This window comes from Meles meles, chromosome 12 (assembly GCF_922984935.1).
Source record: "Meles meles chromosome 12, mMelMel3.1 paternal haplotype, whole genome shotgun sequence".
Lineage (NCBI taxonomy): Eukaryota > Metazoa > Chordata > Mammalia > Carnivora > Mustelidae > Meles > Meles meles.
Window position 1 is genome coordinate 50,713,436 of NC_060077.1, and position 14,093 is coordinate 50,727,528.

General features: G+C 36.8%; 1 protein-coding gene across 3 annotated transcripts in view; it reads left to right on the forward strand.

The window, feature by feature from the left end:
* Nucleotides 1–14,093, forward strand: part of TAF4B (TATA-box binding protein associated factor 4b) — a 128,235-nt gene that overhangs the window by 78,382 nt on the left and 35,760 nt on the right. For 2 of the 3 annotated variants that reach the window (XM_046024072.1, XM_046024073.1), the window contains 2 exons: nt 273–398; nt 7,311–7,367. In XM_046024072.1, the coding sequence (XP_045880028.1) occupies nt 273–398; nt 7,311–7,367 (183 nt within the window). The remainder of the gene's footprint in view (nt 1–272; nt 399–7,310; nt 7,368–14,093) is intronic. The other variant, XM_046024074.1, reaches the window with a different exon arrangement.

Genomic DNA, 14,093 nt, shown 5'->3' on the forward strand with positions numbered 1-14,093 from the left:
TTCCTATTTTTAGGATCTGCATGGCTTCCCTTTTTTCCCCTCTGAATGAGGCCTGCTAGGAAAGCTCTGAAATTTAAATGATTACTTACCTCTCAACTTTTAAGGTTGACTAAGGTTCTTTTTTGTTGTTTGTATTATCAGAAACATAAATATTACATTCTGAGAATTTAGCTTCCTATGTATGTTGGTATTGTCATTAGCTGATTCAGAAGATCTAATGTAGAATGTGTTGGCTAGGACAATCATAAGACTTTCTTTTTTCTTTTTTCCAGGCAAGTGAAAATTACATCCTGTCTAGTGATACCAGATCACAGCTCAAATTTCTCGAAAAGCTAGATCAATTGGAGAAGCAGAGAAAGGATTTAGAGGAAAGAGAAATGTTACTTAGGGTAGCCAAGGTAAGAGCCTACCTGATTTATGATTGAATATGACCTTGCAAGGTTAGAATTGGCTTTATTGTTGGGCAACTGTCTTGTTTTTATTAGGCTTTTAGATTCCTCTGAAGGATGTCTTTAAATGAAATTACTAATAAAATCTCTCATAGCCAGGATGGTGTGGTATAGTGACTTTCAGTTAATTAATGACATAAAATCTGTTTTGTCTCCTCATTCTAAATTCCTGTGTGCCTAGGATCATACCTATCAACTCCAAGTAAAAATTGTTTATTAGTTTAAAGAGTTAAAGGCGGGGGCGGTGAGGGAGCAGAGAAAGAAAGAGAGAGAGAATCTCAAGCAGACTCCCACTGAGCATGGATGCCCCCTCCCCTGCCCCAGGCGAGGCTTGATCCCAAGACCCTGAGATCTGATCTGAGCTGAAATCAAGAGTCCCGTCACTTAATCGACTAAGCCACCCAGGTACCCCCCACCCAAGGTAAAAATGTTTTTTAAAATATCCAAGGTCTTTTTAGGGATACAGTTTGATGTGTGCCAAGTTAAATTGGAGAGAGGAAAGTTTGGAAATTGATGGGTAAAATTAGGATTATATGGAATGAAATATAGGATGGTTAGAAAGGGTTAGAGAATAAAAGAACAGGTAAGAAGAAAAATATTTATCTTATAAATATGTATAAGTATATTTATTTTCTTTCTTCTTTATTGAAACATTGTCCTGGACTGTTAGTATCAGATGGAGTGAAAGCTGGTTTCACTGTAGTTTGCCTTTTGTTGCTTCACATTTTACCATAGGCATACGGCCTTTGCTAGGAGTCATGAAGGTTGGGCATTAGACTGATTTTTTTGTTTTAAACAAAAACACCTGTTTTAAACACCTTAGTTTTAATTTGTGCTGTTTTTGGCAGCCTCCCCTTTTAGAGTATTTCATATACTAATAACTCTTAAAAAACTCAATTTAATTTGAAGTACTTAGTATAGGAATGTTGTCAGAACGATATAAAGAATCATCTCCTTTTTCTCAGACGCCCCCATTTTTAACATGTTACTGCATTTTTTCCATCTCTACATTTACACACACACACACACACACATATACACACACACCCCTTATCATTATTATTCTCTTTCATCCCTTTGTTCTCCTTGTTTTTTTTCAATTCAGAGGGTTTTTTGTATATTTATAAGTTGTACAGCCATCATCTCTAATTAGCCTTTTTCTGAACCTTTTGAAAGTAAGCTTCAGCCCTGATGTCCCACCACTTCTAAACATCGTAGCATGTATTTGTGAAAACAGGACTTTCTGCTATATAATCCTACCAAGTCAGGGTGTGAACAATATAATATTGCCATGTAATCCACCGGCCCCATTCAGATTTTACCAACTGTCTCAGCCCAGTCTCCTTTTCCTTCTTGGTCTATTTTCCTATTCAGCAATGTGTGTTTCATTCAGTTTTCATCTCTTTTCAGACTCCTTTTGTCAGATTTTTTACTTCCACTTTCATGTCTTTGACACCTTTTAAGAGTACAGGCCTTACTATCTGTAGGGTGACTGATAATTCCTGGGTTCATCTGATATTTCCCCATGACTTAGGTAAGGAATTCATGGCAGGAATATATATTCTTCTCAACTTATCCTCTCAAAGGTCAGCCTTGATCACCCTGCTGTGTGGGTGTCTTCCAGTTCTCTCCATTTCAAATTTACCATTTTCCCTTTTGTAATCAATCCGTTTTTCACAGGAAGATATTTCAAGATTATACCAATATCCCTTCCTCACCAAACCTCCATGTATCAACTTTAGTGCCCATAGATGATAGCTACCTGAATCAGCCACCTCTATGATGGGTAAATATAAATGGTAATTTTTAAATTCTTATCATCTTCTGCATTTACTTGCATTGTATGTGGAAGAGCTATCCTTTCTCCTTCATTCATTCATTCATGTATTCATTGATGTCAAAATGGGCTTTGGATTTCTATTTGATTCAATAGGTTGTAATCCATTACTATCATTATTTGTTTTGATGCTCAAATTCCTCCTGAGTGGGAGACCCTTCCAGCTGGCACATCTGCCTGTTACTCATGTTTCCATCACTCACTGAGCTTATTCATCCTTCCTCCCTCCCTCCCTTCCTTTTAAGTTTTTATTTATTTGCTTATTTTATTTTATTTATTTGAGAGAGAGAGTACAAGCTGGGGAGAGAGGGAGAAGCAGACTCCCCATTAAGCAGGGAGCCCAAAGTGGGGCTCGATCCCAGGGCCCTGGGATCATGACCTGAGCCAAAGGCAGCCGCTTAACCAACTGAGCCACCCAGGCACCTTTACCCTTACTTTCTGGCACAATTTATGCCAGACCCAGCTTTTGCTTGTCCTTCCTCAGCCCTAGAATCAGCCATTTCCCCCCAAGGAATCCTGCATCTTTTTAGTTGAGGATGTTATTCAGAAACAGAAACCAAGAGTAGACCATACAGTGTGCTCATTGCTAATGGGGTTTCATTACATGTAGGCCTTCTCAAATGGATAGATCTACAAAATGTATGTATGGTATATGTGTATGTACGTGTATATACACATACATATATATTTGTAACTATTTCTCTGTGTATATATATTCTTAAACCATAGTTTATATGGATACCTCCAACTCTAGTATCTTAGGGCTTTTCTAGCCTAAACCTTTTCCTGTTTATAAATACTTTTTCCATAGTCTGAAACTTGACTGTCATTATCCTCGATATATTTACTTATGTCCTCAATTTACTTAATTGAGTAATTACTTAAAATTTACACTTTTTCTCAGTGTAACTAATCTCCAAAAGAGCCATGCTGGCTGCCTCCTCTGTCTGCTACCACTGTTTCCCCTGCCCTCATTTCATTGCCTATGTAATTAGAAGCCATGCCCACTGGCCCATGTCTTGGTCAGTCTTTCCAGCCCTTCATCACCCTCATTCTTGGCCACTGGTCTATACCTTCATGTGCCCCAAGCCCCAACAAGAATGTGGTGCACCACACCCTTGTCACTGTGCTGCTTCTCACTGGCCCACAGTCTCAGTCCCCATCCTGACCCCTCTTGTACTGGCAGGGACAGCTGGGATAGGAAGATGCTCTTAGCTTGAGCTGTCAAGTATTATAAACAAGTACATAGCCTATGTAATGAGGTGGTTTATTGGTATTTTATTTCCAATTACTAAGCTCTAAACAAGATCATAAACTATTAAATACTTGTTTAGTTATTATTGGATATATTGTACTCTTACTCTCTTGGCTTTTCTTCCTTTACCAGACTTCTAAATATTGGAGTGTCCGGGTTCAGTCCTAGGGCTTCTTCTCTGTCTCCCTCTTAAATTTGTATTTCCAAGTCTGTCTACCTTGTGGAACTCTGGAGTCATAGCTAACTGCCTACTTGAAGTCTCCATGCGGTTGGCCATTAGGCATTTCAGTTATCATATGTCCAAAACAATTTCTGATTTTCATCCACCCACAAAATATGTTTTAATAGGTTTTCCTAACTTAGTAAATGATACTATTTGCCCAGATGTTCAAGCCAGAAAACGTAGGAGTCTTCTGTCCTTACATGCAGTTCACTTGCTGTTATGTTTCCCAAATGTAGTCATCATCTTCTCTTCATCACCATTGTCACCACTTTGGTCTAAATCATCTTTCAGTGGACTTTTACCATGTCTCTTAACTGATCTCCTGTTCCTTCTACAATCCATTTTTTCATACTCTTGTCAGAATAATGTTTTCATTAACAAATCATGAGTGTCTCTCTTACTTGAAAACCTTCGGTAACATCCTCTTGCACTTAAAATAAAATCCAAACTTCCTACAAGATTTTTCTTTTAAGATTTTATTTATCCATTCGACAGAGAGAGAGAGATCACAAGTAGGCAGAGAAAGAGGAGAAAGCAGGCTCCCCGCCAAGCAGAGAGCCCGATGCGGGGCTCGATCCCAAGACCCCAAGACCATGACCCGAGCCGAAGACAGAGGCCCAACCCGCTGCACCACCCAGGCGGCCCCCCTACCAGATTTTAAAAGGTTATTGCCTACCTGTCATATCCCTCCCTTCTTTACTAGCTCTGCTCCAGTCACACTGACCTTCTTTAAGGGTGCCAGGTATGCATCACGGACTGCTAATTAGGCGTCTCAACCTGAAAGTTAAGGTCCTATGTCTTACACCTGCTTTGCTCTTCACTGTCTTAGAAAGTTGGCATTCTCATCTTTCCAGTTGCTTAGGCAAGAAACCTAGTATATGTGCTGCCGAAGTAAGCACTAGGCAAGAATCCTAGGAAGTCATCTTTGATTCTCCTCTTTACTTCATACCCTACATCCAGTCTATCAATAAATCCAGTTGGCTCTGCCTCCAAAATATATATTTCAACCTAATCTTACCTGCTATGACATTAGTCCAAGTTTCCCTTCTCTTTTCCTAAAACATAGTTGTTTTAGAGCAGTCTCCTGAGTTGTGCAGTAAGCCTGTACCTCTGATATCAGATCCCTATAGTGCTACATTCACTACATAGGAGCCAGAGTGATCTTTCTAAAGTGTCGGAGCAGTGCATCTCACTCCTGTTCTCCAAGCCCTTTAGTGGCTTTTTAAAAAAAATTAAAACTAGAATTAAACTTCAGCTCTGTATCTTGGCCTACATGGTCTCTAACCTTACCTCTTACAACTTTTCTCCATGGTCCAGCCACACGGGCCTTCCTCCTTTCCTCAGTTTTACCAAGCTTGTTCCCATTTTAAGCCTTTTGCAATGACTGTGCCTTTAGGTTAGAGTATTCTTCTCCCAGAATTTTGCATGGGTGCCTCCTTCTTGTCATTCAGAGCTCTACTTGAATGTCGCTTCTCAGATGTCTTCTGTCCTCACTAAAGTAGTACCCCCACACACACACGCTCCTTCTATCACAATGTCCAGTTTTCTTTATAGCACGTATCACTATCAGTAATTGTTTTTTATTTTTCCCCATAAATGTTTTATAGATCATAAATATTTAATTTTTATAAAATTTTTTGTTTTATTATTTTCTCTTCTTAAAATGTAAGTCACTCAAAAGCAGAGACTTTGTCTTGCTATTTCATTACTGTATTTCCAGACGCAGAGGCACATAGTATAGAATTTATCTATGAATAATCAATAAATATTGGTTAAGTAATAAAGATATTCAAATGTGTCCATTTCATAGTGGGGCAAAAATCATACAAATATATATACATACATACATATGTATACATACGTATACATACATACACCTTTTTAAAATAAGTACATATATATATGCTTATTGTCTCCTGATATTATAGGCGGAATAATAAAGGAGTTTATCTTAGTTTGGGTTAAGTTGTTTTAGTAGATAGGGGAAAAAATGAAGAAAAAAGTTACTAGCTTTTGGTAGCCTTATGTAGATAAACACTTCATGTGTTTAAAATTACAAGGCACTCTTGGGGCTCCTGGGTAGCTCAGTTGGTTAAGTGGCTCCCTTCGGCATAGGTCATGATCCCAGGGTTCTGAGATTGAGCCCTGTGTTATGCTCCCTGCTCAGTGGGGAGTCTGCTTGTACCTCTCCCACTCCTCCCCACCCCCATTTGTGCTCTCTCTCTCTCAAATAAATAGAATTGTAAAAAAATTACAAGGCACTCTTAAATCTAAACTGTTTCTTTCTTGAACTTCCCTTTAACAAAATCACTGATACATCAGTAAAACATAAGTAGAGCACCTGGGTGGCTCAGGGGGTTAGAACCTCTGCCTTTGGCTCAGGTCATGATCCCAGGATCCTAGGATCGAGCCCCACATTGGGCTTTCTACTCAGCATGGAGCTTGCTTCCTCTTCTCTCTCTGCCTGCCTCTCTGCCTACTTGTGATCTCTGTCTGTCAAATAAATAAATAAAATCTTAAAAAAAAAATATCAAGTAAACTTAGTAATAAGAAAGTACTTTTAGCTTTTATTTTACTAGCTGTATTTAGCTGATGTTGCCTTTTATAGAACAAATATTCAGACTTATAAGGAGTTAGATAACTTTGTGCTAGAATGAGAAAAAAGAATACTTCTGAGCATATTTTTTAGTGAATAAAAGTTCATAGTGTCAGAAATGAAGTTTCTTACCACTTATTTCATTATAGCATTGCATATAGAAGATAGCTCTCTCCTTATAGCAGTCCTGTAAGATTGTTCATTATTGAATGTTGAACTGAATCAGTATGGAAAACAGCATTGAATCAACAGTAATTGGACTTTTACTTGTGCACAGCATTCAATTAAATGCAATGGAGGACCCAAAGATGACGAGATACTCTAATGAAAACATTGGGATGTATTTCCTACTTAGTTTTTAAAGATTATACTTTTAAAGAGATTGATTTGGTTCAAAGTCAGGCTCCTGATTTTATTTTATTTATTTTTATTTTAATTCCAGTTAACATATGGTGTTAATAGTAGTTTCAAGTATACAATATAGTTTTTCAACAATTTCATACATCACTCTGTGAGGTTCTTGATTTTAATAGTCCTTGAAATACCATGTTTTTCCAAAATGGCTTTATCTGAAGATTAGCCAGTGTTGATTGCTTTCTTTCTTTGAGCCAACAATTATCCTTCTTTTCTTTTCCTTCATCTGTACCATCCGTTTTTTTTAGTTTTTAGTGTTCTAACAAGAACAACGTCATGCCTCAACTGGACCTGACTGACATTGTTAGCATCATTTTCAGTATAAGCTTCCTCCAGGCTAGAACTGCAACAGCAGGCCCAGATGATGAGAGGGAGGGGGCGTCAAGGAGGGAGTGCACCAGACTGGATTGAGGCATTTTCCCCTGGAGCTAAGGTTTTCAATCACAAGAGAAAATTGTCATTTATTAAATATTTAACGACAACTATGGTGTTTAGATGCTAGTAATTTCTATTAAAATTTTCTTTTCCTTTGATAGAGTCGTTCCAACAAAGAAGATCCAGAACAGCTGAGATTAAAGCAGAAAGCCAAAGAGGTAGGACTTTCAAGTTACCATGCTTGTCTTTGTGTTGGAGGGAAGGTTGGCAGCTCTCTCCTGGCAATTAGGTCAGGGTTTATTTTGCTGTTGCATACCATTTGCAGAAGCCTTGGGGAAGGACAGGAACTGCTGAAGGCAAGGGCAGTACTTCAAATGAGGTCAATGAGTTATGTGCTCTCTTTTTAAAATTTATTTTCAAAGCTTAGGCCTGTCTAGAAATGGCTCTTTGTAAACTACAGCAGTGTACTTGGAGGAATATAATGTGGGATTAAAAAAAAAAAGAAAGAAAAGAAACTTCTGAGATTTAGCATCTGGGACTGTACAATAGGCTACATTTTTCCGGGGTAATTGTTCGTTTTGTAAATCTGATACTGCTTATAATTCTTTGGCTGGGAGGTGGTACTGGGATTTAGTTTTAAATGGAAAACGCCTCTGGCTTTTAATTTTCTGGGCCCAGCAGTTTTCTGTTCTGGAATGGAGCCCTTGTTTCACACAGTTCATGTTTAGCTGCAGGGGTTTTAGTTTATAGCTTAGACTGGTTAAGCTTTTACTCCCAGAGGCCTCTGCATAGCAACTGTAGAAATCAACAAATAAGTTCATTTATGTCTGCAGCCTCCTCTCAGTAGCTGACTTTTTACATTTCCCAATATCCATTTCCTGACTTTTCTAGCCCCAGAGAAAAAAGCTCCACTAATTGGAGCTTATTTTAATTGAGCCTTAATATTGGATCTCACTGGAGTTGCCCCCAGAGCTGCTGAGAACAGAAGGAAATGAAAGTACCTAAGGTTGAAGATGTGATGTGTGTTTGGGTGTGTGTGTGAAATTTTTCACTTGACCTACAGATTCTTTTCCCTGCTGAATAAATCATCAAGCCTGTTCACATTTCTGATTAAGGATCTGACAGCAGACGATAATAAAGACAATTGAGGTGTGAGACGTGTGATATGGAGCTGAAGAAATTGGTTTCTATAGTTACTTGACTGATTTCATGCAATTTTTAAGGATCTTTGTGCTAAATAAGAGTGATTTCCTGAGCAACCTTTTTCCTTAACTGTGCCTCTTGAACTATGAAATTTGTTGTTGCTTAACACTGCAGCACTCGGCTCTTAGGTGCCAGCAGCAGCAGGTTATTTATGAATGTTTTAAAGGCCCTTATTGTTTGGATTAATGTAGGAGCTGAGGCAAAACAAATGGAAATCTAGTAAGATTCTTACAATCAATGTGGTATGTTTACACTAAAATAGAGAAGGAAAATGCATGAACTCTGGATGGAGAGGTTTCTGGATTGAGATGAGGAGAACTGGAAAGGGAGAACATTAGAAAGAATTGAAGCCAGAAACATTTCATTTCAACAACAGAACACTTCTCATACTCATTTCTTTTTCAGTGGAAAATGTATCTAAAGATATTATCTAAAAAATTAGTATGAGAACCTTACCAATTACCCTCTTTAAGCAAGCCTGGTTTCATAAGTTACTTGGGAATGGGCAACCTGTTATTGCTCTGAATCATGGGCATTCCTCTTTGTTTTAATTAAGGACTGAATAGATGCTTATCTTCTAATTCTGCCCACTTTTGGGAAAAGATATATCAGAAAGCCTGCTCTTTTATCTTTAAAAATTTTATCCCATCTGTTTCTCTTTCATAAATCTTCATAAACATCTGGATCAATTAATATTTCCTTGAGGTTTGTATAGGATGGTTTGTTTGTTTTCTTTTAATATTGTGCTCATTTATTCTCTAAGGGATGAATAGGTGGACAGTATTTTTCAAAGAAAATTGCAAAAGTAAATGTGGAGAAAATAATAACCTCAGTGAGAGCAGATGGTAGCAAACTTGGTTTGTCCCCCTTGTTGCACCTCCATTTATTTCTTTTTCCTAGCAAGATTCAAAGGATTGTGTAATTTCTTTCTAAAATATTTTAAAAGTTTGCTAGTTGGTTATTATCCTAAATCTTTGTTAAAAAAAAAAAAATCAAATACACTGACTTCATTCCAAGAATAGAGCCACTGTGTATTAGTTGCAAATGTTTGATGAAACTACAATATTGTCATTTGTATCATTCCTCTGTCCCCTAGAGCTTTTAATAACTTTAGTATTCTAAGGGGCTCTAATTTAGAATCAAACATACAGGGATATGGTTTTTTTTGTCTGGTTGCAAAAATCAATGACCTTATCTTAATATAAACTTGAACTGTTCTCTTATATGGTAATTTGTAAGTTTATCATTTGGGATATGCTAATTGTTATCACACTGGTGTAAACCATAAAGCTTTTGTTAGTGATTTTTGGGTATTTTTCTCTCTGGGAAGTTTTCTTTGTTAGTTGTGAAAATTAGCACAGATTCCTTTCAGTTGCTTGATTTGAAATTGGCTTGCTTTCCTTTTCCAGGTGACCACCTTCCTACCAAGCTGGTCATAGGAAATAGAGTAAAGACAGTACCTTAAATAAGTGCAGAACTCTGAGGAACTGTACAGAAGTCGTAGGCTTTATTGATTTGGGAAATGTTTTAACAATGATGTTTGTCATATAAATATTAAATCATAACTTGAACCCCCTAATACATAATTTTATAATCCATGGTGGTTTCAGTTGTTAGTGACTAGAGTTTTGATCTTGATCATTGCTCCTGTGCATTTTCTTCTCTCTAATACTATTTTAGAGTCTATTCATTTCTTCTTTGCATTCTAGGTATAATGACATACTGTGTTAAATCAAGCAGGTTTTTATAAAGGTGTCTAATAATTTATTTTCATCCTTCCTATATACATCTTACAATTTTGTCATTCTTATTTGGCACTTAAAAAAAGGCTGCCTGTGGGATTTGCCTCCAGTCTAGTCTCAGTCCACTGAAGTGGCTCCTGCTGCATACTGTTCTTATTGACCTGACAGGTTATCTGTCTATTTGAAAACCTTATTGTTGTCTGGCTAAAATGTCTATGGATATCTCTATAATTCAGACATTTTAGTTTCAACTTTGGGGCTGTTCCCCCCGCCCCTTTTTCTGTTTTTGCCCGGGGGAAAAAACCCCACAATATTATAAGCCTTTTCTCTCTGTTGTTAACTTTTATGTTTTAAATATTGCTATCTTTAAATTCTTTTTTTTTTTTAAAGATTTTATTTATTTATTTGACAGACAGAGATCACAAGTAGGCAGAGAGGCAAGGCAGAGAGAGAGGAGGAAGCAGGCTGTCCACAGAGCAGAGAACCCGATGCGGGGCTCAATCCCAGAACCCTGGGATCATGATCTGAGCCGAAGGCAGAGGCTTTAACCTACTGAGCCACCCAGGCGCCCCAATATCTTTAAATTCTTATTTTAAAAAATGTTCCTAGATACTTTTCCTAAAATGTAAGTACTGGCTTTCTTTCATTTTTACCACCTATTTTTGAAAGGTTTGTTAAAACCTTTTGTTTTGTTAATTTGTTAATTAATTTAATTTGTTAATTGTTAATTGCCAAATTCTAACTTCAAACAAGTAAGCACATCTTTGTTTAATGCAGCTGTAGACTTGTCGAAATATGTACTGTGTGTCCTAGATTATCATCTAGCCTTCAACGTTTTCCTTTCTTACCATATCATCCAGAATTCTGAGGAGCAAGCCACCTGACCTTATAGTTCATATATCCTGATTCCTTAAACATTTGTTATATATACTGTGACCCTTATTTCCTTTTGAATATCTTCTTTCTCCTTTGGGAAATGTGAATTCAGCACATCTGTGCAGAGTGAGACAAAGAATTCATTTACTTCCTTTTAACAATTCCTAGCATTCCCACTTACATTTGTTGTCAGACAGTAGAAGAAGGAAAAAGAAATGCAAGACCCGTACCTTTTGGCACATTAGCTCCACAGTGCAACCTGCAGAAACTGGGCAAAAGAATAAGTATTAAATGATTAAAATGCATGACAGATTAGAAAACTTGTACCCTCAAGTATTTAGGATTTTTGCTTATGGAAAACATGGGACATAAAAAATAGAATAATTCTCCACATACAAAGTATTATTGTATAAGAAATAAAATACTGTATTATAAGGCTTGTTACAAATCAGAAAATATTTCATTATGAGAAAGACAAGATTATTAAATGGAATTTTTATAGGTATGGAGTCAATGAAATGTGAGGCTAACTATTAAATTATAGCAGTTTATATTTAAAGGTTTATGCTTGTTGTGCATGAGCCAGAGTCATGGAACACTGGACAGGATGAAGTGAAACTTGTCATTAAAAATATATTCTAGCAGTTCAATTAATTTAGTACGGAGAAGCATTCTTAAAATGATGAATTGCGGAAAGCTTGTGTACATAGAGAAACAGAGGCAAATATTTCAAAGTGTTGACAGTCCAGGACCATGGTTTTCAAACTCTGGTATACATGAGAATTATCTGGAGGGTCTGTTAAAACACAGATTGCTGGGCTCCATTCCTAGAGTTTATGATACAGTAGGTCTTGGTGAGGCCTGAGAGTTTGCATTTTTAACAGATGTCCAGGTGCTTTGTTGTTGCTGCTGCTGTTCTGGAGATCATACTTGAAACCATTGGTCTAGGAGGCGAAGGAAGAGGACCTTTAAAATCCATCACTTTTTTTTTCCCTTTTGACTAAATGGTCATAAAAAGTCAAACAAAATACTGTGGTTTGAGAATCTGAGAGTTGGCATCTTGAGCTGGCATAGTCCTATTACCATTCAATAAGTTCTCTCTTGGAGCCAGAGAAGCTACACTCGTTTTTTCAGTGGATACTTTTCACAAGAGACATTTATTGGTTGTATCTCTTGATTGGTATACCTTGCATAGGAAAGATAATATTTTGGTTAGAGCTTCATCAGGAGGTTACATGCATTAATTTTGAAGTATTGGATTTGTATAGCTTGAGAGAAGTTCTGTCCTTTTGGTAGAAGAGGTATGTATTATAAATGAAATAGCGCTGGACTAGAAGTTAGGAGTCTTCTCTTCTACATTTAACCTGCAATTGTCTGCATCTCACTTTGGGAAAGTTACTTTACTCCTTCAGACTTACTACCATTTCCTTCTACAGTCAGTCCTTGAACAACACATGGGTTAGGGTCACTGACCCCCTGTGCAGTCAAAAATCCGCATAAAATTTTTTTTAAGGTTTTAAGATTTTTTTTAAAGATTTTATTTATTTGAGAAAGAGAGTGCACATGAGCAGGGGGAGGGGCAGAGGGACAAGCAGAGCTCATTCAGCAGGAGCCCAATGTGGGGCTCAGTCCCAGACCCCTGAGATCATGACCTGAGCAAAGTCAAACACTTAACCGACTGAGCCACCCAGGTGCCCCACACACAACTTTTGATTTTCCCCAAATGAATCTACTCACAATCCTCTGTTGATGGGAAACCTTACTGGTAACATAAATAGTTGATTAAAACATAGTTGTATAATCTGTATATTATGTACTGTATTTTCAGTCTAAAGTAAGCTAGAGAAAAGGGAAAGTTAAGAAAATCATAAGGAAGAAAAAATAGATTTACAGTAGTACATTGTGTTGACAAAAGTTACCTATAAGTGGACCCACACTGTTCAGCCCCATGTTGTTCAAGGAACAACTATATGAATATAACAGTCCATGTTCTGCTTATGTTACAGAGCTATCATAATTTAGGGAAAGGTCAGGTATAAAAGTAAAAAATAGTAGCTTAAGAACATAAACTATAGAAACATTTAAGATAGATACCATCTTACTCTTAAATAAGTAAGCTTGAGATTGATCCAGAAACATGTTAGTTGTGTGTGTGTGTGTTTTATTTCAAGAAGACTGGAAAAAAGGTTGAAAAGAAAAAAATATGTAAGGGGAAGATGTAGGGGGAAGGAAGTTCTGTAATCTAATACAAATTACATTTGTATTAAACAGTACGTAAATCAATTATAGTGTTTAAGTCTAAGGAAGAAAGTATCTAATTGAGATTATGTGGAACTTGCTATTTTCCTGAAAGGGATGGATTAGAAGGGCTGATTAGCAAGGCATTGGACTCTACATTCTAGATTCCAAGTATTTCAGGTGTTCTGGACAGTTTCTTGACATCATAAGAACTAGTGGTAGTTATTGGGAGAAAAAAAATAATCAGACCATGTATTGTTAGATTTGGTGGAATGCCTGCCTAATAATTTTCTTTGAAAGTTTGAAAGGGATCCTGTGTTTCTCTTGTGGTATCACTGAATTATAGATGAGGTGGGGGTAGTTATTTTTTTGTAACTTGCTTTGTTGGTTCCTTTGGTCTAGGATTCACCCAGTAATACTATTTAGTATGATATTATTTACTTCTTTTGTGGTATAATATTTTAGGAATTAGCCTTGTTTTCCCCCCAGTAACTTGCAGTAATTTAGAAGTGATTATAAGCATTTTTGAGAATTTTAGAGTTTGGTCAATTAATCTTTACAAAGCATATCTAAAAATTCTGTTTAAATTTTTACTATTTAAGCATTTTTTGTTTGGTGGTAAGGTTTTATTGTTATTTTTATATACACTTAAATTAATTGTGAATTCTAAGCAGGACATTATTATTAATTCTTTGCTGAACTCTAAACCAGGTAATGTACTTTATTTCTCTTATTTTTTTTTAGATTCTTTCACATATTACTATAGCATTAACTATTTTCATTGCTACTAATGTAGGTGTTGCTGGACAGCACACATAAGCTTTAGGAGACATTAACTTACCTCTAAATTTCCCCCTTGCCTTATACCTTACTATCACTTTCCAA